We start from the raw sequence: 23,845 nt of genomic DNA on the forward strand, positions 1-23,845 counted from the left end.
ATGGGCAAGACAAAAAATGTAAGTGCCTTTGAAAGGGGTATGGTAGTAGGTGACAGGCGCACCGGTTTGAGTGTGTCAAGAACTGCAATGCTGCTGGGTTTTTCACGCTCAAGTTTCCTGTGTGTATCAAGAATGGTCCACCACCCAAAGGACATCCAGCCACCTTGACACAACTGTGGGAAGCATTGGAGTCAACATGGGCCAGCATCCCTGTGGAATGCATTTGACACCTTGTAGAGTCCATGCCTGATGAATTGAGGCTGTTCTGAGGGGGGGTGCAACTCAATATTACGGTGTTCATAATGTTTTGTACACTCAGTGTACTTTATTTCTAATTCTATTTCTGTGGCACTAGCTGTGTTGGTTGGGACTCAATTCTCTGCTAAGATCAGCAGTTTATCTTCAGTTTGAGCAGAGTAAGGCTCACTGTATTATTTTAGGTGTGAGAAAGGGGAAGTGAATGTGTTGCTGGCTCTAAAATGAGCGTGTCAGATCTTGCATGTTTCCTGGTTAAAGTCTGGGCCTCTAGCTCTAAGCTGGGGGGAAGGTAGCCTAGCGTTTAAGAGCGTTGGGCAAGTAACCGAAAGGTTAGAATCCCTGAGCGACTATGTGAAAAATCTGTCGATGTGCCCTTGAGCAAGACACTTAACCCTAATTGCTCCTGTAAGTCACTCTGGATAAGAGTCTGCTAAATGACTAAAATGTGACTAAAACAGACTGTTTGTTGTAGTATTTATTTTCCTCCGTTTGTAAGACTTAAACTGCAACACTGAATTCCAGCATATTCATTCAACACTGGTGCTTTTTAGTAATTTGTATGCAATTATGTGCTTGGCTGATTTGGAGAAAATCCAACTGTGAGGTAATCTGTAATAGAGGAACTCTGTCATGAATCTGAGGCAGCTGTATAAAACACATCTTTATTGAAGATTTTGAAAAAACACAGGAAAAACATTTAGAAAAACACAGGAAAAATGATCAAACATTTGAATTCAGTAGCAGCCAACACAAGCACCAACAATTGAATATGCCCACATATTCGCATATGCTGATGGTGCAGCCATCACATTTTTATAATTGCACATCTCAGAATACTTTTTCATATAAAACATTGACACGAAGGACAATACAGTGACACTGCTGAGGTTCAAAATGGACAAGTGAATAACACAATCAATACTTTGAGGGGGTTCATACTTTACAAAAATAAGTTGCAGTCCATTTCTCTCCTAGGCAAGACAACGCTGTCAGCTATACATAAAGCCTTAACACACATAAACTAAACTACTAACAAGGCTCTTCCTACCATGAGATTGGAGCAGCAAAAGGTAATGGGGTCTGAGTAATTCCCTGAACGCATTCTCCCAAACCCTACAATGCAAGCAGAACTGTTCATTTCATTCACAATTCTGCTTGGACCGCTAAACCATTGGACTGAATGTGCTGTAGACTGACTGAGATACCTACGGAGGAGTATAAGTCCAACTGATACAATTGTACAGGCCTATTGAGGATGCTTACAGAAAAGCCAAAAGGCTCTGGTCCTTCAGTTCACATTGCTCTGAACATAGACACCAAAAGAGGACAAGGATGTGCTCAGAGAGGGAGAAGGGCTGGAATTCCAACCTGGTCTCAGAGCAAAACATATTATATTTAACTCAAATCCTTGCCACTCCATTTAGTATGATACACTATATAGACAAAAGTATGTGGACACCCCTTCAAATGAGTGGATTCGGCTATTTCAGCCACACCTGTTGCTGACAGGTGTATAAAATCGAGCACACAGCCATGCAATCTCCATAGACAAAGATTGGCAGTAAAATAGCCTTACTGAGGAGCTCAGTGACTTTCAACGTGGCACCATCATAGGATACCACTTTTCCAACAAGTCAGTTCATAAAATGTCTGCCCTACTAGAGTTGCCCCAGTCAACTGTAAGTGCTATTATTGTGAAGTGGAAATGTCTAGGAGCAACAACGGCTCAGCCACACAACAACGGCCACACAACAACGGCTCAGCCAACGGCTCAGCCACACAAGCTCACAGAACAGAAACGGGCAAATGCTGAAGTGCGTAAAAGTCGTCTGTCCTCGGTTGCAACAATCACTATCGAGTTCCAAACTGCCTCCAGAAGCAACGTCAGCACAATAACTGTTCGTCGGGAGCTTCATGAAATGGGTGTCCATGGCCAAGCAGCCGCACACAAGCCTAAGTTCACCATGTGCAATGCCAAGCATCGGCTGGAGTGGTGTAAAGCTCGCCACCATTGGACTCTGGAGCAGTGGAAACGCGTTCTCTGGAGTGATGAATCACGCTTCACCATCTGGGTTTGGCGGATGCCAGGAGAACGCTACCTGCCCAAATGCATAGTGTCAACTGTAAAGTTTGGTGGAGGAGGAATAATGGTTCGGGCTAGGCCCCTTAGTTCCAGTGAAGGGAAATCTTAACGCTACAGGATACAATTACATTGTAGACGATTCTGTGCTTCCAACTTTGTGGCAGCCGTTAGGGGAAGGCCCTTTCCTGTTTCAGCATGACAATGCCCTCGTGCACAAAGCGAAGAGTGGATGCTGTTATAGCAGCAGGGGGGGGGGGGGACCAACTCCATATTAATGCCCATGATTTTGGAATGAGATGTTCGACGAGCAGGTGTCCACATACTTTTGGTCATGTAGTGTATGTTACTTAATGTTAGGTTACATTACATTGGCCTACCAATGTAATATCGATCGTACAATATCATACGAATTGTTGGACGTATAGTATCCTGCGTCTTGATCTTTAGTATGATATATTGCGTTTGACTGCTTTAGTAGGATATGCTACGTTCGACTGCTTTAGTATGATATGCTCCGTTCGGTTAGGGGTTAGGGTTAGGAGTTAGGTTAAAGGGTTATGCTTAGGGGAAGGGTTAGCTAACATGCTAAGTAGTTGCAAAGTAGCTTAAAAAGTACAGTGCCTTCAGAAAAAATTCATACCCCTTGACTTATTCCATATTGTGTGTTACAGCCAGAATTCAAAATTGATTAAATCGTTTTTTTTCTCCTCACCCATCTTCACACAACACCCCATAATGACAAAGTAAAAATACACTGCTCAAAAAAATAAAGGGAACACTAAAATAACACATCCCAGATCTGAATGAATGAAAGAATCTTATTAAATACTTTTTTCTTTACATAGTTGAATGTGCTGACAACAAAATCACACAAAAATTATCAATGGAAATCAAATGTATCAACCCATGGAGGTCTGGATTTGGAGTCACCCTCAAAATTAAAGTGGAAAACCACACTACGGGCTGATCCAACTTTGATGTAATGTCCTTAAAACAAGTCAAAATGAGGCTCAGTAGTGTGTGTGGCCTCCACGTGCCTGTATGACCTCCCTACAATGCCTGGGCATGCTCCTGATGAGGTGGCGGATGGTTTCCTGAGGGATCTCCTCCCAGACCTGGACTAAAGCATCCGCCAACTCCTGGACAGTCTGTGGTGCAACGTGGCGTTGGTGGATGGAGCGAGACATGATGTCCCAGATGTGCTCAATTGGATTCAGGTCTGGGGAACGGGCGGGCCAGTCCATAGCATCAATGCCTTCCTCTTGCAGGAACGGCTGACACACTCCAGCCACATGAGGTCTAGCATTGTCTTGCATTAGGAGGAACCCAGGGCCAACCGCACCAGCATATGGTCTCACAAGGGGGTCTGAGGATCTCATCTCGGTACCTAATGGCAGTCAGGCTACCTCTGGCGAGCACATGGAGGGCTGTGCGGCCCCCCAAAGAAATGCCACCCCACACCATGACTGACCCACCACCAAATCGGTCATGCTGGAGGATGTTGCAGGCAGCAGAACGTTCTCCACGGCGTCTCCAGACTCTGTCACGTGCTCAGTGTGAACCTGCTTTCATCTGTGAAGAGCACAGGGCGCCAGTGGTGAATTTGCCAATCTTGGTGTTCTCTGGCAAATGCCAAACGTCCTGCACGGTGTTGGGCTGTAAGCACAACCCCCACCTGTGGATGTCAGGCCCTCATACCACCCTCATGGAGTCTGTTTCTGACCGTTTGAGCAGACACATGCACATTTGTGGCCTGCTGGAGGTCATTTTGCAGGGCTCTGGCAGTGCTCCTCCTGCTCCTCCTTGCACAAAGGCGGAGGTAGCAGTCCTGCTGCTGGGTTGTTGCCCTCCTACGGCCTCCTCCACATCTCCTGATGTACTGGCCTGTCTCCTGGTAGCGCCTCCATGCTCTGGACACTACGCTGACAGACACAGCAAACCTTCTTCCCACAGCTCGCATTGATGTGCCATCCTGGATGAGCTGCACTACCTGAGCCACTTGTGTGGGTTGTAGACTCCGTCTCATGCTATCACTAGAGTGAAAGCACCGCCAGCATTCAAAAGTGACCAAAACATCAACCAGGAAGCATAGGAACTGAGAAGTGGTCTGTGGTCACCAACTGCAAAACCAGTCCTTTATTGGGGGTGTCTTGCTAATTGCCTATAATTTCCACCTGTTGTCTATTCCATTTGCACAACAGCATGTGAAATGTATTGTCAATCAGTGTTGCTTCCTAAGTGGACAGTTTGATTTCACAGAAGTGTGATTGACTTGGAGTTACATTGTGTTGTTTAAGTGTTCCCTTTATTTTTTTGAGCAGTGTATGTTTTTAGAAACGTATGCAAATTTATTGAAAATGAAATACAGAAGTCTCACATTTACATAAGTATTCACACCCCTGAGTCAATACATGTTAGAATCAGATTTGGCAGTGATTACAGCTGTGAGTCTTTCTGGGTAAGTCCTAAGAGCCTTGCACACCTGGATTGTACAATATTTGCCCATTCTTTTTTTAATTCTTCAAGCTCTGTCAAGTTGGTTGTTGATCATTGCTAAGCTGCCATTTTTAAGTCTTGCCATAGATTTTCAAGCCGAATTAAGTCAAAACTGTAACTAGGAACATTCAATGTCGTCTTGGTAAGCAACTCCAGTGTATATTTGGCCTTGTGTTTTAGGTTATTGTCCTGCTGAAAGGTGAATTTGTCTGTTGGAAAGCAGACAACCAGGTTTTCCGCTAGGATTTTGCCTGTGCTTAGCTCTATTCCGTTTCTTTTTATACTAAAAAACTCCCTAGTCCTTGCCGATGACAAGCATACCCATAACATGATGCAGCCACCACCACGCTTGACAATATGAAGAGTGGTACTCAGTGATGTATGGATGTTGAATTTGCCCTAAATATGATGCTTTGTATTCAGGACTTAAAATGCTTTGAAGTTTATTCATTTGCAGTTTTAGTTTAGTGCCTTATTGCAAACAGGATGTATGCATATTTTTATTCTGTACAGGCTTCCTACTTTTCACGCTGTCATTTAGGTTAGTATTGTGGAGTAACTACAATGTTGTTGATCCATCCTCAGTTTTCTCCTATCACAGCCATTAAACAAACTATTTTAAAGTCACCATTGGCCTCATGGTGAAATCCCTGAGCGGTTTCCTTCCTCTCCGGCAACTGAGTTCAGAAGGATGCCTGTATCTTTGTAGTGACTGGGTGTATTGATACACCATCCAAAGTGTAATTAATAACTTTGCCTTGCTGAAAGGGATATTCAATGTCCGTAAAAAAAAAAAAAGATATACCAATCTACCAATTGGTGCCTCTTTGCGAGGCATTGGAAAACCTCCCTGGTCTTTGTGGTTGAATCTGTGTTTGAAATTCACTGCTCGACTGAGGGACCTTACAAATAATTGTATGTGTGGGGTACAGAGATGAGGTAGTCATGTTAAACACTACTATTGCACACAGAGTCCATGCAACTTATGTGACTTGTTAAGTAAATCTTTACTCCTGAACTTATTTAGTCTTGCCATAACAAAGGGGTTGAATACTTATTGACTCAAGACATTTCTAAAAACATTATTCCACTTTGAGATTATGGGGTATTATGTGTAGGCCAGTGACACAAAATCTCAATTTAATCCATTTTAAATTCAGGCTGTAATACAACAAAATGTGGAAAAAGTCAATACTTTTCTGTAGTTGCTAAAATGCTAAATTTGTCTGTGATGAGATTCGAACACGCAACCATTGGGTTGCTAGACATTCGCGTTATACACCTACCCATCCACCCTCCTTTCATTTTTGCTTTAAGTAATCTGTCATCCCAAACATATAACTTACCATACTAATTTGAGTGTGCCGTATTTACGTAGGCCAATGTAATGTAACCTTACAAAGTAACATATCATACTAAATGGAATGGCATGGATTTTTGTAAAATATATGTTTTGCTCTGAGACCAGGCTGGGAAAACAAATATCGCCCAACAAAGAACCATCAGTTGAGTGGGTTGAACAGAGAATGTCCACAGACTCTTTACCACTAGAGCCACAAGTAATGACACATAGTAACAGGGAGGTAGAGGAGAGCCCAAACTTCAATCCGAGTGGCTTGCATTTCAGAGGTGAGGTGGGACTGTCTGCAAGGCATCTTCTGTGGTGCGATGAACGTTGACGTTCTGAAAGAGGAACATACACGTTTTACATCCCTTTGAAGAAGACACCAGAATGACGAATCAAATCTGTCCATGGAGTTTCTAAACAAGGGAGATGTTCTGTGGTTATCAACTTTTTTTTTTAAAATCAGTGAGAGACACTATGTGCTGTACACAGTGATGTATGTTTATGTTTGTGGCAGAGAATGGTTTAGAGAAGTAGATATTAGTTTACACAACTGACCCAAATTGTTCCTGGTCAGCTGGTTATGTACACGCACGCTTCCGAGCCAGTGTCCAGGACAAGTAAATGAGTGTATGAAAAAGGCATGTTTTGCAGTTGGCTTTGTGGATGAGGAGAGTTACTGTTATGGTGACGGGTACTGTGTCAGACAGAGGCCAAGCACTGTTCTACAAACAGGTGTTTATACTGAGTCTGATGAATAGGCATTAGTACTCTACAGAGGAAATTACTTCCAATACAGCCTCTGCATATTAATAAGGTTGAGGAACAAATGCTCTGCATTTGCATAGCACAGTATAAGAGGTTTATGAAGACATTTGTAGAACAAAAACATGAGGGTCGATGTATCGATACATAAAATATAGCAGGGCTGGTCAAGTCGATTTTATTAGCATAGCCAGTAAACAGTGATATGTAAATGACCTCCTCATATTCCATCTGGAGCAGAGACCTTCACATTTTAATAAAAAAAGAAACGTTTCTCTGGGCCTTTATACATGATTATAAAATGAACATTTAATCTAACTTGATCAAATTAAAAATACACTAAACTGAATGAAATTTTAAAAAATAACTAATTAAAGAAACACTCAAAAGAGTTTAGGTTTCAGAGTAAAGGTGCAAAACACTACCTCATCAAGTAGACATTTGTGCAACGCTATGAACACCGACAGACACACGTTCAACTTTTAAACTAATTAAAAGACAGTGAGGCACATTGAACTCCACATACTCACGACTGACAAATAATAATAAAATACTGAGCTTCCTGAATAAAAAGTGACATACATCCATGAGACTAAATTAAAAAGGTTTTCCTAAAATCAAAATATTTGAAATGAAATGTGCTTCGGGTTAATCGCTTTACATTTGGCAGTACAACATTGATTTACAAAACCATTATGTCAATTTGGAGAGAAAAAAGCAGCATTTCAATAAACAAAAAAACAACAAAAAATGACACCAGACCCTTATGGTAGGGATATTTACAAATTAACTGAATTCCAGTTAATTATCAGTGCTTCTGATGTCAGGAAGTAAAGAGGGTATGGAGTGATTGAGGACTAAGTGTCTGATTGAAGGACTAGATAAGGGGAAAGGGCCAGACGGAGGAGTAGAAAGAAGGGAGTGTGAGGGATAGTATCTCACTGATGAGCTGGTACTGTTAGCAAAGCCTCCTCTGCCATCCGCGACACCTTTACGTTCTGTTCAGCAATGAAACAAAAGCTTGAGGTCAAACATCAGGGAAACAAAATAGCTATAATGGGAGGATGGGTGGGAAAGACAGGGGGCTCAAACCTAGCGCAATGCTAAATCTTAGCGCTGGCGGTAGCGTTATAGGTTCAGGGTGAGTCAAATATTTTTGCCATTTTCACAATCGGAATTATGGGCGCAGTAGTTGTTGGTGGCGCGAAAGGGCTGGGTTTTGATGAATAAACAAGTTGTGGGTTTGTCTAGGCTTGACCCTTCACTGGCCAATCAGAATGTGCGCCATGGCTAAATATGTGGCTGCTTCAAGTTGTGTATTTACGGTCTTTTATGTATTGCACTGTCATCAACTCCAATTCTAATGTTAGTCCGTTATAGCCTAGTTTGCTAAATATGTTGAACATGTCAGCCCACATTGTTCTAATTGCATTGCTTCAATATGGAAACATAGGCTACAGCATTCGCACTGACACAGGGGCAATATCTACTGTAAATTGCAGTCTGGACATGGACATGCCAAACGTAGTCAACAAGCAATATTAAATTCACTAGGCTATTAAAAAGACAGTGCATAATTCTAATAAAAACAAAACAACTTGTTTTAAATAGGTGATGTCTAAATACAGTTACAGGCACCATAATTGCTCCCTGTGGGCGTACAATACAGACAAGGCAACTTAGACTATGGAGGGTTTTACGCACATCCAAACTTTTTGCAGGAGCTGGATAAAGATCTAATATAAAGAGAAAGGGGGAATGTCCACTCACCGTTATACTTCTCGCAAATGTAATGTTTTATAAACATAATGGAACCACCTTACAGATCATATTTGCACATCTCCAGAAAAAGCAGACAAAATTTCCATTGCATTCGAGCCAATACTAGGCTCTTGTCAATTGTATCGTTCTCAAAATAATCTGCCGTTGATATGGCATTATAGAACGACCGAATATTTTGGAAGAGCGTGTCTTTGGTAAATCGGATGAGAGGCGCTCTTTGAAAATGGGGATGGATAGCCTACTTGAACAAGCAAAATGCAGGTATGTGAATTGTGAATAATTAAAATGTACGAGGGCATAAACCTCCAAAATATTTAAAAGCACCCCCAGTAGAAACCATATCAAAAAAGGTTTATTCATAGGCTACTTTTGGCCTTTGGCCAGGATAAAAAGGCACACCTATGTGATGCTGCTAAACCAGCCTTGATTAAGGGGAGGGTAGGCTATGTGATGCTGCTAAACCAGCCTTGATTAAGGGGAGGGTAGGCTATGTGATGCTGCTAAACCAGCCTTGATTAAGGGGAGGGTAGGCTATGTGATGCTGCTAAACCACCCTTGATTAAGGGGAGGGTAGGCTATGTGATGTTGCTAAACCAGCCTTGATTAAGGGGAGGGTAGGCTATGTGATGTTGCTAAACCAGCCTTGATTAAGGGGAGGGTAGGCTATGTGATGTTGCTAAACCAGCCTTGATTAAGGGGAGGGTAGGCTATGCTTGTTTTTTTATCAAATTAAATGAAATGGGCGGAAATCAATAATTTGTTTAGGTTTCTAAATACGAGCTTCACTGGCACATCTCTCCTTCCATGGGCACTGTGCATCATGGCGGGATAGGCTGCACTTCCACTCTCAAAATCCATGCCATTATCACCTGTGCTACCGTTAAGACCTGCATTTTGTGGGTCTTAAAACTTCCCATTAGCGCTGCATGAAATTGTCACTTTTGCGCTTGTTTTTAAAGGACACACCTCAAATATTGACACCCCTCCCACCTCAGCGAAAGCGAGCTGATGTTTGACAGGTAAACTGTCAAACCTGGCATTCGGCACTAGCGCCTCCTTAGTGCCAGCTGAAAATAGAGCCCAGGATGTGATAAAGATGTGATAAAAGTACATTTAATAATTTAATTATCCAAGTTGATTCTAATAGTTACACTACCTAAATGCTTCTCTACGTATACAATAAGGAAATGTCATGAACATGATTCCTAATGACACGTCACCTGATGACATAACATCATGAATCATGTCGTTCCATCCCACTATCCTCTAACTAATGGATATATTCAGGATGAGAGCGTGAGAAGGTGATGACAATGGATGAAGGTCACAACATGAGTCACTATCATCATCTTTAGTACTGATACCAGTGCACATGACATGATCTCTACAATAAAGATTCCACTCTAGGCCCTACTATTAAACACTCCTCTGATTGTGAAGCCATTGCAACCAGGACTGTTGAAAAGCACTACAGCTGCACAGGTTACAGAGTTTAGAGTAATCTGTCAAGCGTAGCACAGATTCCCGCTTATCTTTACCAACTCTGCCACCAAATCAGTGTCTGTGTGTGCGAGTATGTAGATATACCAACCTCTGGTCTATCTCTGTGAGTGTTCACTGCGTCCACATTTAGGTAGATGGACTCCACCTTACAGCCTGAAAACACAGAGCACAGAAAGGTGCATTTGTGTATTATAAAACAACAAAATCCAATGTGAAATATTTATGTTATTTCACAATTCACATTGAAGCAGGTACAGACAGGACTGGGTAGCAGTGGAAGGCCAGTCTTACCATAAGCCACTGGTGTGAGCTTCAGCACGGTGTGCAGTGGGCACTTCAGGTAGGGCAGCTCCTCTGAGAAACAACACACAAACATTACCAAGAAATCTATTACAAAAGAGATCTACAAAAAGGGACCAAACAACACCTTCCATCGGTCTTATCTAGGAGAGACAACCAGACTGACCTGCGGTCTTATCCAGGAAGTACGCCAGCAGGCAGCGCATGATAGCCTGGTGACAGACGACCAGGATGTTCTCCTGCCTCTCCAGCTCCATGATGACTGGCTCCAGACGCTGCACCAGGTCCTCATAGGACTGAGAGGACAGGTCAACGGTCAGATACACTCAGAGACAGAGAGATAGACAAACAGACAGGCAGACCAACCAAGACTCTCACTCGGCCAAAAAGGCAAGGTCACAATAGGGTGACACAAAAACTTAACCAAGGCAGGGTGTAAAAAAAAAAAACACACAAAAAAACATGGCACAGACAAATACAACATGAGAAATTATCTTCAGTAATGGGGTCTACAGTGGAAAACAATGTAGAAAGCCTAACCCTAATGTACGTTAATCCATTAGTAGTAAAGTGTCTCAGACAACAATGCCCTCTCCCACCACTGAGTGGGAGATGGGCAGACAGCCTCGCTTATCACCACCTCCATCTCTCTAAGTGGGAGTAATGGGACAGACTAAAGGTGAGAACACACTGCTGGGTGTTCATGGCCACTGAAAAACTGCCTGGACCCAGAGCTTGGAGCACAGACTGACAGACAGGGACAGAGAGAGAGGAAGGGGGCTTTGTTTACTACAGCCTCAGCCTGGTGCTTAGCTCAAGCTGTCGGAGAGGCAGCTTATGCAGGCTGGGCGCTGTGTGTAAGTGGCCGGCCATTAGCCACCTGAATGTGGTTAAAGTGGAATTGACAGCATTTTAACTACTTTGCAGATATGAAACAAACAGACAATCATAATATCAGTAAAAAAGATCAAATTCCCAGATTATGCTACAAAACCAGCTTTATAAAAGAGGTTTTAAAAATAGGTTATATTCGACCAAAAAATCCATGACGTAGAGTAATGCATTGTTGGCAGAATAGACAGATACAGTTCAATGCATGATTCGGAAAGCACTCCAACCCCTTAACTTTTTCCACATTTTGTGACATTACAACCTTATTCTAAAATGGATTAAATAGTTTTTTCCCCCCCTCATCAAATCTACACACAATACTCCATAATGACTAAACTAAAACAGGTTGACATTTTTGCAAATGTATTAAAAATAACTGAAATATCATATTTGCATAAGTATTCAGACCCTTTACTCAGTACTTTGTTCAAGCACCGTTGGCAGCGATAACAGCCTTGAGTCTTCTTGGGTATGACGCTACAAGCTTGGCATACATGTATTTGTGGAGTTTCTCCCATTCTTCTATGCAGATCCTCTCAAACTCTCCGGTTGGATGGGGAGCGTTGCTGCACAGCTATTTTCAGGTCTCTACAAAGATGTTCGATCAGGTTCAAGTCCGACCTCTGGCTGGGCCACTCAAGGACATTCAGAGACTTGCCCCGAAGACACTCCTGCGTTATCTTGGCTGTGTGCTCATAGCAAAGGGTCTGAATACTTATGTATTTATTAAGCAAGCTAAAAACACAGCCTAACGTTAGCTAGCTGCTGGGAGAATGTCATGTCATTGGACGAGTGGCCGACTTTTTCCCCTTCACATCGTTTTTCGGCAGCTACAGCTAGAGATGCAGGTGTCATTTGGTTTGCTAACAAGAAATGTGAATTGCTGAACGACTTAGCACAGTTAGCAAGCATATCTCTTAGTTGTTAATCAAATGTATTTGGCATCGATAAAATGGGCGGGCAGGCAGTTTCCATTCAGTTGTCAAAACGTGGGTTGGGACAAGCATGCATTGGCAGGCAAGTTGCAGAAGGGCGAGCAGGCTACTATTCCCTATCGTTTATCAGTGCAATTGTGACGGCCAACTACAAGCTGAAAAAGTTTAAGAGTGTTTATCTACTTTTGCCTCATTAGATTTTAGCTCATCTCTCTCTGGCTAACATTAGTTGTTGGTCTTAGGGAGGGAGAGATAGCCTAACTGGTTGTTTGATCAATAGGACTGTAAAGTTCCCAAATGTAAGGGGATGCCTGTGAAATCCACTCAGGTGTATTTTTAGGATTTTGGCTAATACTTTCTAATTATTTAAAGTCACGCTGTTGCTACTGCCTGTAAACACACAGTCCAGCTCAAAGTGAATGATTGCAGGCCAGTGTGGCAAATGGCTTATTTGCATATAGGCCTACTGTAGCTCTGATTGGCTATGGCGCACTGGTCTGTCTAGATTCCGGTCCTGGACAAGACGGACACGTTTTTATTTACTGCAGTGTTTTAATTGCCCAAACGCACAGCTGCTTTCCCACTATATATTGCTATAGAATTTTCACAAATGCTTTACGCGGTCATTCCCAAACATTCCATGAAAGTATGAAAACTACCATATCTAAGTGCTCGCTTGTCAGAAAATGTACAAAAAAGGAATCATATTCTTTTTGGGGGTGTATATGAACAGATTTCATGTTGCTAAAACGCTGTCAGTTCTACTTTAATGTCCCAGTGCCAAAAGAAAACAACATTTGGACCCCATGAGCAAAACATTCACAAAGAAAACCATGGCCCTTACTTTGACCTATTTTGATGCTCTTCAGCAGAAGCAAGTTATGACACATAAAACCAGCATTCAGGTTGGCAGAGCCCTTTCATAATGCATAAAGATTTTTTTTTTTTTTTATGTGGCATTAGAGAATGTTCTCTTCTCACTCACCTCTCCCTTGGGGTAACGGTAGCGGTATTTGTCCTGGTCCCTCATTGCAAATTCCAGAGGGTAGTGCTGCTGGATCTCCTCATACATCATCTCCTCACACACACCCTGAGGATAACACACACACACACACACACACACACACACACACACACACACAATCACTTCAGTTACTCAAACACACCACAACATAGTTTGTAAATCACAGACTTGCACAATTTTCCAAATCTACTCTTGTACTTTGCATTTTAGTTACACTGTTTATACACACTCCATATTTATTTATATACTGGGCTCTTGACATAGCTCACTAACATATCTACTGCCTATGCAGTACGGATCCAACAAGACCCTGAACAGCTTCTACCCCCAAGCCATAAGACTACTAAATAGTTAGTTAACCTCTTAAGGATCGGATCCTTTTTTCCCAATTTTCGCCTAAAATGACATACCCAAATCTAACTGCCTGTAGCTCAGGACCTGAAGCAAGGATATGCATATTCGTGATACTATTTGAAAGGAAACACTTTGATGTTTGTGGAAATGTGAAATTAATGTAGGAGAATATAACACATTAGATCTGGTAAAACATAATTTAAAAAAAAAACATGCGTTTTCTATTTGTTTTTTTATTCCATCATCTTTGAAATGCAAGAGGTAGCGGCAGGTAGCTTAGTGGTTAAGAGCGTTGTGCCAGTAACCGAAAGGTTGCTGGTTCTAATCCCCGAGCCGACTAGGTGAAAAATCTGTCGATGTGCCCTTGAGCAAGGCACTTAACCCTAATTGCTCCTGTAAGTCGCTCTGGATAAGAGCGTCTGCTAAATGACTAAAATGTAAAATGTAAGAGAAAGGCCACAATATAATATTGCAGTTTAGGCGCAATTTAGATTTTGGCCACTAGATGGTAGCAGTGTGTGTGCAAAGTTTCAGATTGATCCAGTGACGCATTGCAATACTGGACTATTTTGTATCAAGTCTGCACAAATGTGCCGATTTGGTCAATTTATATATTTTCAAGTACATAACTATAGAGAAAATGATACGGTAATACAAAATGTAAGTTTACACACTCCCAGTAATGTCATACATGATGGATCATTAACTTATACACTAACTTTCACACATCTAGATGGCCGGGCGGGGTGGGTGTGGAGCCAGAGACAGCAGGGGTTCAAACATTAGAATATAAAAATTGATTTTATCAAACAAAACTATGCTACATTTTATCTCTGGGACCCTTAGGATGACAAATCAGAGCAAGATTACTGAATGTAAGTACATTATTTACCTTCAGAGGTGAATATATCAAACCAGTTGCTGTGATAAGTTTTGTTGTTGTTGTGCACACTCCTCAAACAATAGCATGGTATTTGTTCACTGTAATAGCTACTGTAAATTGGACAGTGCAGTTAGATTAACAAGAATTTAAGATTTCTGCCCATATAAGACATGTCTATGTCCTGGAAGGTTTGCTGTTACTTACAACAGTCATGCTAATCACATTAGCGCACGTTAGCTCAACCGTCCCGTATACGGGACACCGATCCCGTAGAGGTTAAAGCCAATAGCTACCCGGATTATCTGCATTGACTCTTTCTGCACTCTTGACTCATCACATACAGTGGGGAGAACAAGTATTTGATACACTGCCGATTTTGCAGGTTTTCCTACTTACAAAGCATGTAGAGGTCTGTAATTGTTATCATAGGTACAATTCAACTGTGCGAGACGGAATCTAAAACAAAAATCCAGAAAATCACATTGTATGATTTTTAAGTAATTAATTTGCATTTTATTGCATGACATAAGTATTTGATCACCTACCAACCAGTAAAAATTCCGGCTCTCACAGACCTGTTAGTTTTTCTTTAAGAAGACCAACTGTTCTCCACTCATTACCTGTATTAACTGCACCTGTTTGAACTCGTTACCTGTATAAAAGACACCTGTCCACACACTCAATCAAACAGACTCCAACCTCTCCACGATGGCCAAGACCAGAGAGCTGTGTAAGGACATCAGGAATAAAATTGTAGACCTGCACAAGGCTGGGATGGGCTACAGGACAATAGGCCAGCAGCTTGGTGAGAAGGCAACAACTGTTGGCGCAATTATTAGAAAATGGAAGAAGTTCAAGATGACGGTCAATCACCCTCGGTCTGGGGCTCCATGCAAGATCTCACCTCGTGGGGCATCAATGATCATGAGGAAGGTGAGGGATCAGCCCAGAACTACATGGCAGGACCTGGTCAATGACCTGAAGAGAGCTGGGACCACAGTCTCAAAGAAAACCATTAGTAACACACTACGCCGTCATGGATTAAAATCCTGCAGCGCACGCAAGGTCCCCCTGCTCAAGCCAGCGCATGTCCAGGCCCGTCTGAAGTTTGCCAATGACCATCTGGATGATCCAGAGGAGGAATGGGAGAAGGTCATGTGGTCTGATGAGACAAAAATACAGCTTTTTGGTCTAAACTCCACTCACCGTGTTTGGAGGAAGAAGAAGGATGAGTACAACCCCAAGAACACCATCCCAACCATGAAGCATGGAGGTGGAAACATCATTCTTTGGGGATGCTTTTCTGCAAAGGGGACAGGACGACTGCACCGTATTGAGGGGAGGATGGATGGGGCCATGTATCGCGAGATCTTGGCCAACAACCTCCTTCCCTCAGTAAGAGCATTGAAGATGGGTCGTGGCTGGGTCTTCCAGCATGACAACGACCCAAAACACACAGCCAGGGCAACTAAGGAGTGGCTCCGTAAGAAGCATCTCAAGGTCCTGGAGTGGCCTAGCCAGTCTCCAGACCTGAACCCAATAGAAAATCTTTGGAGGGAGATTAAAGTCCGTATTGCCCAGCGACAGCCCTGAAACCTGAAGGATCTGGAGAAGGTCTGTATGGAGGAGTGGGCCAAAATCCCTGCTGCAGTGTGTGCAAACCTGGTCAAGACCTACAGGAAACATATGATCTCTGTAATTGCAAACAAAGGTTTCTGTACCAAATATTAAGTTCTGCTTTTCTGATGTATCAAATACTTATGTCATGCAATAAAATGCAAATTAATTACTTAAAAATCATACAATGTGATTTTCAGGATTTTTGTTTTAGATTCCGTCTCTCACAGTTGAAGTGTACCTATGATAAAAATTACAGACCTCTACATGCTTTGTAAGTAGGAAAACCTGCAAAATCGGCAGTGTATCAAATACTTGTTCTCCCCACTGTAGGCTCCTGTTTCCTAGTCACTTGATCCCTACCTGTATGTACATATCTACCTCAATTAACTCATAGCCCTACACATCAACTCGGTACTGGTACCCCGTGTATACAGCTAAGTTATCGTTACTCATTGTGTATTTATTCCTTGTGCTATTATTTTTTCCCATTATTTCAAGATTTTTCCTCTCTGCATTGTTGGGAAGGGTCCATTAGTAAGCATTTCACTGCTAGTCTACACCTATTGTTTACAAAGCATGTGACAAATAAAATTAGATTTGCACATATCATTCTTAGTAGATCTTGAGTAAATTCATCCTGTGTATATACGTATAGTCCCGTGTAGCTCAGTTGGTAGAGCATGGCGCTTGCAACACCAGGGTTGTGGGTTCGATTCCCATGGGGGGCCAGTATGAAAAAATAAATAAATGTATGCACTCACTAACAGTAAGTCGCTCTGGATAAGAGTGTCTGCTAAATGTAAATGTCTCCAACCTTTTCTAGTATGAGAGCTACTTAAAAAAAAAATGAAAAGTCGCGAGCTACTAATTTTCTTCAAACAGGCAGATTCTCCTCTTCCCTGCAACTCTTCTCCCGGGTCGATAGCGTACAAGAGAAAGTAGTGCATTATATTTTCTGTCAATATACCTAGTAAAATAATGTTTAATAAACAACTAAGGAGGGCCCTATAAAATCTGATTTCTTCCCCAAATTCTGTTTTATATTTTCCCAAATGAAGTTGTTTTCCGAGTTTTACTTTTGCCGGTATTAGATTTTTAAAAGTTTTTCACTCTCAAAATTACAATTGTTCATAGAGAAACAACAAAATGTGTTAGTTTAGGCCCAAATCCTCTTTAATTGCGCATGTGCCATCTAATGTGCCATCTAATGTGCCATCTAATGTGCCATCTAATGTGCAGGTCTAGTGATGGTTCTGTACTGCTGCTGCTCATTTCATGGCAAAGTTTGCAAATAACAAATAAATACAAATGATATACTTACTCATTATATAGGTTTTGGGGAAGGTATTTCTGTCAACCCACAAGACTTATCGCATCAACTGGCTGGCTACACAGTGAGTATTAGACAAACGCGTGCACCAGGCAATATTTCTGGAAATTAATTGGCAGATATGGTGTGTTTAAGCGAATAGTGGCTAACCAGGGGTGGGATAATGTAAATGTTCCGTTGATTAGATAGTAGCTGGGATCTTGCGGTGTCTGATACTTGTGAGATTAGTTTATGACATTTTGCGGTGGAACACTTGAAAATTGCATGTACTTTCATAATTGTTTGGCGAGCTACTCATAGGCCGACCTGTTAGAGACCCTTGGTATAGATTGTAGTGATGGGTGTAGTCGGTTGTACCTGTACCAAAACTCCAGTATTTTTCCATCATAGCTTGTTCTCCATCTTATAATTAAATAGGGAGCCAATTTGTTGTCAGCACTTTTACGTCCATGACTGATCAAAACTTGTTTTCTCGTGGCTATTTCCCCTCTGCAGCAGAACTTTGGTGAGCAATATGCATGGAACATAAAATCACAGTATTGAATCGCAATTCAGAAAGTAATCACACCCCTTGACTTTTTCCACATTGTTGTGTTAGTCTGAATTTAAAATGTATTAAATTGAAATTGTGTCACTGTTTCTAAACATTTTTACAAATTAATTAAAAATGAAAAGCTGAAATGTCTTGAGTCAATAAGTATCCAACCCTTTTGTTATGTCAAGCTTAAATAAGTTATGGAGTCAAAATGTGCTTAACAAGTCACATAATAAGTTGCATGGACTAGCAATACTAGCGTTTAACATGATGTTTGAATGACTACCTCATCTCTGTACCCGACACACACAATTATCTGTAAGGTCCCTCAGTTGAGCTGTACATTTCAAACACCGATTCAACCACTAAGACCAGGGAGGTTTTACATTTTAGTCATTTAGCAGACGCTCTTATCCAGAGCGACTTACAGTTTGTGAGTTTTTTTTTTTTTTTTCATACTGGCCCCCCGTGGGAATCGAACCCACAACCCAGTTTTCCAATGCCTCGCAAAGATAATATATATACAATTTAAAAAGCAGACATTGAATATCACTTTGAGCATGGTGAAGTTATTAATTACACTTTGGATGGTGTATCAATACACCCAGTCACTACAAACATACATACAGGCGTCCTTCCTAACTAAGTTGCCAGAGATTCCCCATAAGGTTACAGAGTTTAATGGCTTTGATAGGAAAAAACTGAGGATGGATCAACAACATTGTAGTTACTCCACAACACTAACCTAAATGACAGAGTGAAAAGAAAGATGCCTGTACAGAATAACAATATTCTAAAACATGCATCATGTTTGCAATAAGGCACTAAAGTAAAACCGCAGAAAATGTGGCAAAGAAATTAACTTAATGTCTTGAATACAAAGTGTTATGTTTGGGGCAAATGCAACAACAAATCACTGAGTACCACTCTTCATATTTTCATACATGTTGGTGGCTGCATCATGTTATGGGTATATTTGTCGTCGGCAAGAACTAGGGAGTTTTTGGGGGATAAAAAAAAAGAAACGGAATAGAACTAAGCACATGCAAAATCCTAGAGGAACACCTGGTTCAGTCAGCTTTCCAACAGACACTGAGACCAATTCACCTTTCAGCAGGACAATAACCTAACACACAAGGCCAAATGTCCACTGGAATTGCTTACCAAGATGATATTGAATGTTCCTGAGTGGCCTAGTTACAGTTCTGACTTAAATCGGCTTGAAAATCTAATGGCAAGACTTGAAAATGGCTGTCTAGCAATGATCAACAACCAACTTGACAGAGCATGAAGAATTTTAAAAAGAATATGCAAATATTGTACAATCCAGGTGTGCAAAGCTCTTAAGAGACTTACCCAGAAAGACTCATAGCTGTAATTGCTGCAAAAGGTGATTCTAACATGTATTGACTCAGTTGTGTGAATACTTAGAGTACCAGTCAAAAGTTTGGACACACCTACTCAGTCAAGGGTTTTTCTTTATTTGTACTATTTTCTACATAGTAAAAACTGTAATATCTGATGTTTCACCGAGACGTGGCTGAACGACGACACTGATAATGTAGAGCTGGCTGAATTCTCCGTGCATCGGCAGGACAGAGCAGCTACGTCTGGTAAGACGAGGGGCGGGGGTGTGCGTCTATTTGTCAACAACTGCTGGTGCGCGATGTCTAAAATTAAAGAAGTCTCAAGGTATTGCTCGAGGTATTGATAAGCTGTAGACCACACTATCTACCAAGAGAGATGTCATCTATATTATCTTAGCCGTCTACTTACCACCACAAACCAATGCTGGCACTAAGACCGCATTCAACGCGCTGTATAAGGCCATAAGAAAACAAGAAAATGCTCATCCAGAAGCGGCACTCCTAGTGGCCGGGGACTTCAATGCAGTCAAACATAAATCCGTTGTACCCAATTTCTACCAGCATGTCACATGTGCAACCAGTGGAAGAAAAAAAACTCTAGACCACCTTTACTCCACACACAGAGATGCATACAAAGCTCTCCCTCGCCCTCCATTTGGCAAATCTGACCATAATTCTATCCTCCGGATTCTTGCTTACAAGCAAAACTAAAAGCAGGAAGTACCAGTGACTCGCTCAATACGGAAGTGGTCAGATGACGCGGATGCTACGCTACAAGAATGTTTTGCTAGCACAGACTGGAATATGTTCCGGGATTCATCCAATGGCATTGAGGAGTATACCACCTCCGTCACCGGCTTCATCAATAAGTGCATCGACAACGTCATCCCCACAGTGACCGTACATACAGTTGAAGTCAGAAGTTTACATACGCCTTAGCCAAATACATTTAAAAACTCAGTTTTTCACAATTCCTGACATTTTCAACCTCTCCCTGAACGAGTTTGTAATACCTACATGTTTCAAACAGACCACCATAGTCCCTGTGCCTAAGAAAGCGAAGGTAACCTGCCTAAAGTATTACCGCCCCGTAGCACTCACGTCGGTAGCCATGAAGTGCTTTGAAAGGCTGGTCATGGCTCACATCAACACCATCATCCCGGAAACCCTAGACCCACTCCAATTCGCATACCGCCCCAACAGATCCACAGATGACGCAATCTCAATCGCACTCCACACTGCCCTTTCCCACCTGGACAAAAGGAACACCTATGTGAGAATGCTGTTCATTGACTACAGCTCAGCGTTCAACACCATTGTGCCCACAAAGCTCATCATTAAGCTAAGGATCCTGGGACTAAACACCTCCCTCTGCAACTGGATCCTGGACTTCCTGACGGGCCGCCCCCAGGTGGTAAGGGTAGAAAACAACACATCTGCCATGCTGATCCTCAACACTGGGGCCCCTCAAGGGTGCGTGCTTAGTCCCCTCCTGTACTCCCTGTTCACCCACAACTGCGTGGCCAAGCACGACTCCAACACCATCATTAAGTTTGCTGACGACACAAGTGGTAGGCCTGATCACCGACAATGATGAGACAGCCTACAGGGGGGTGGTCAGAGACCTGGCAGTGCGGTGCCAGGACAACAACCTCTCCCTCAACGTGAGCAAGACAAAGGAGCGGATCGTGGACTATAGGAAAAGGCGGTCCGAACAGGCCCCCATTAACATCGACGGGGCTGAAGTGGAGCGGGTCGAGAGTTTCAAATTCCTTGGTGTCCACATCACCAACAAACTATTATGGTCCAAACACACCAAGACAGTTGTGAAGAGGGCACGACAACACCTTTTCCCCCCTCAGGAGAATGAAAAGATTTGGCCAAATCCTCAAAAAGTTCTACAGCTGCACCATCGAGAGCATCCTGACCGGTTGCATCACCGCCTGGTATGGCAACTGCTCGGCATCTGACCGTAAGTCGCTACAGAGGGTAGTGTGTACGGCCCAGTACATCACTGGTGCCAAGCTTCCTGACACGCAGGACCTATATACTAGGCGGTGTCAGCGGAAGGGCTAAAGAATTGTCGAAGACTCCAGTCACCCAAGTCATAGACTGTTCTCTCTGCTACCGCACGGCAAGCGGTACCGGAGCGCCAAGTCTAGGACCGTAAGACTCCCGGACCACCCGGACTATTTACTATTTACATTGACCCCCCTCCCCTTTAGTTTATTTAGTAAATATTTTCTTAACTCTATTTCTTGAACTGCATTGTTGGTTAAGGGATTGTAAGTACGCATTTCACGGTAAGGTCTACACCTGTTGTATTCGGCGCATGTGACAAATAAAATTTGATTTTAATAGTGAAGACAGCAAAACTATGAAAGAACCATATGGAATCATGTAGTAACACAAAAAGTGTTAAACAAATCAAAATATATTTTATATTTGAGATTCTTCAAAGTAGCCACCCTTTGCCTTGATGACAGCTTTGCACACTCTTGGCATTCTCTCAACCAGCTTCATGAGGTAGTCACCTGGAATGCATTTCAATTAACAGGTGTGCCTTGTTAAAAGTTAATTTGTGGAATTTCTTTCCTTCTTAATGTGTTTGAGCCAATCCGTTGTGTTGTGACAAGGTAGGGGTGGTATACAGAAGATAGCCCTATTTGGTAAATGACCAAGCATGGCAAGAACAGCTCAAATAAGCAAAGGGAAACGACAGTTCATCATTACTTTAAGACATGAAGGTCAGTCAATCTGAAAAATTTCAAGAACTTTGAAAGTTTCTTCAAGTGCAGTTGCAAAAACCATCAAGCGCTATGATGAAACTGGCTCTCATGAGGACCGCCACAGGAAAGGAAGACCCAGAGTTACCTGTGCTGCAGAGGATAAGTTCACCAGCCTCAGAAATTGCAGCCCAAATAAATGCTTCACAGAGTTCAAGTAACAGACCCATCTCAACATCAACTGTTTAGGGGAGACTGCTTGAAATCAGGCCTTCCTGGTCGAATTGCTGCAAAGAAACCACTACTAAAGGACACCAATAAGATGAAGAGACTTGCTTGGGCCAAGAAACACGAGCAATGGACAATGGTCTGATGTCCTTTGGTCTGATGAGTCCAAATTTGAGATTTTTGGTTCCAACCGCTGTGTCTTTGTGAGACGCAGAGTAGGTGAACGGATGACCTCCGCATGTGTGGTTCCCACCGTGAAGCATGGAGGAGGTGGTGTGATGGTGCTTTGCTGGTGACACTATCTGAGATTTATTTTGAATTCAAGGTACACTTAACCAGCTTGGCTACCACAGCATTCTGCAGCGATACGCCATCCCATCTGGTTTGCACTTAGTGGGACTATAATTTGTTTGTCAACAGGACAATGACCCAACACACCTCCAGGCTGTGTAAGGGATATTTGACCAAGAAGGAGAGTGATGGAGTGCTGCATCAGATGACCTGCCCTCCACAATCACCCGACCTCAACCCAGTTGAGATGGTTTGGGATTAGTTGGACCTCAGAGTGAAGGAAAAGCAGCTAACAAGTGCAGCAGGTGAAATAATGTCCATAGGGGGAGTAGCAGTGAGGTGAGAGTTGAGGGTGTGGTTGGGGGGAATGTCCATAGGGGAAGTAGCTGGGGGGAGGAGCAGGTAGCTGACTAGTGGTGGCTCTGAGTGTAGGCCAGTCTTTCAGTTTTTGCCATGATGCTCCTGTACTGCCCGTGTCTGAGTGATTGAAGCGGGAAGAACAGGGCATGGCTTGGGTGGCTGGGGTCCCTGATGATCTTCTTGGCCTTCCTGCGACACCTGGTGTTGTAGGTGTCTTGTAGGGCAGGCAGTGTGCACGCAGTGGTGCGTTCGGCTGCACGTATCACCCTCTGAAGAGCCTTGTGGTCCGCGGCGAAGTTGCCGTACGAGGCTATGATGCAGCCCGACAGTATGCTCTCGATGGTGCTCCTGTATAACACTGAGGGCCCTCGGGGACAGGTCAAATTTCTTCATACTCCTGAGGTTGAAGAGTCGCTGCCGTGCCTTCTTCACTACGGTGTCTGTGTGGTTAGACCATTTCAGCTTCTTTGAGATGTGTACGCAGAGGAATTTGAAGTTATTGACCGTCTCCACGGCGGCCCGTTGATGAGGATGGGGGCGTGTCCAGCCTGGTTCCTCCTGAAGTCCACAATCAGCTCCTTTGTTTTGCTAACGTTGAGGGAGAGGTTGTTTACCTGGCACCACGCCGTCAGAGTGCCTACCTCCTCCCTGTAGGCTGTCTCGTCATTGTTGGTCATCAGGCCTACTACTGTCATGTCGTCAGCGAACTTGAAGATGGAGTTGGAACTGTGTGAGGCCACGCAGTTGTGGGTATACAGAGAATACAGGA

The 23,845-nt window shown here is 42.8% G+C and overlaps 1 protein-coding gene across 3 annotated transcripts in view; it reads right to left on the bottom strand.

Annotated features, from left to right (window-relative positions):
* Positions 1–6,035: 6,035 nt before the first annotated feature.
* LOC121574974 (6-phosphofructo-2-kinase/fructose-2,6-bisphosphatase 4-like) overlaps positions 6,036–23,845 on the bottom strand; it is a 66,066-nt gene continuing 48,256 nt past the window's right edge. For 2 of the 3 annotated variants that reach the window (XM_041887689.2, XM_041887687.2), the window contains exons 10-14: positions 13,344–13,448; positions 10,699–10,828; positions 10,524–10,586; positions 10,321–10,385; positions 7,110–7,945 (exon numbers count right to left, since the gene is read on the bottom strand). In XM_041887689.2, the coding sequence (XP_041743623.1) occupies positions 7,886–7,945; positions 10,321–10,385; positions 10,524–10,586; positions 10,699–10,828; positions 13,344–13,448 (423 nt within the window). In that variant the 3' untranslated portion in view covers positions 7,110–7,885. Of the gene's footprint in view, positions 6,521–7,109; positions 7,946–10,320; positions 10,386–10,523; positions 10,587–10,698; positions 10,829–13,343; positions 13,449–23,845 lie in introns of those variants that run through there. The other variant, XM_041887688.2, reaches the window with a different exon arrangement.

Source organism: Coregonus clupeaformis, chromosome 10 (assembly GCF_020615455.1).
Source record: "Coregonus clupeaformis isolate EN_2021a chromosome 10, ASM2061545v1, whole genome shotgun sequence".
NCBI lineage: Eukaryota > Metazoa > Chordata > Actinopteri > Salmoniformes > Salmonidae > Coregonus > Coregonus clupeaformis.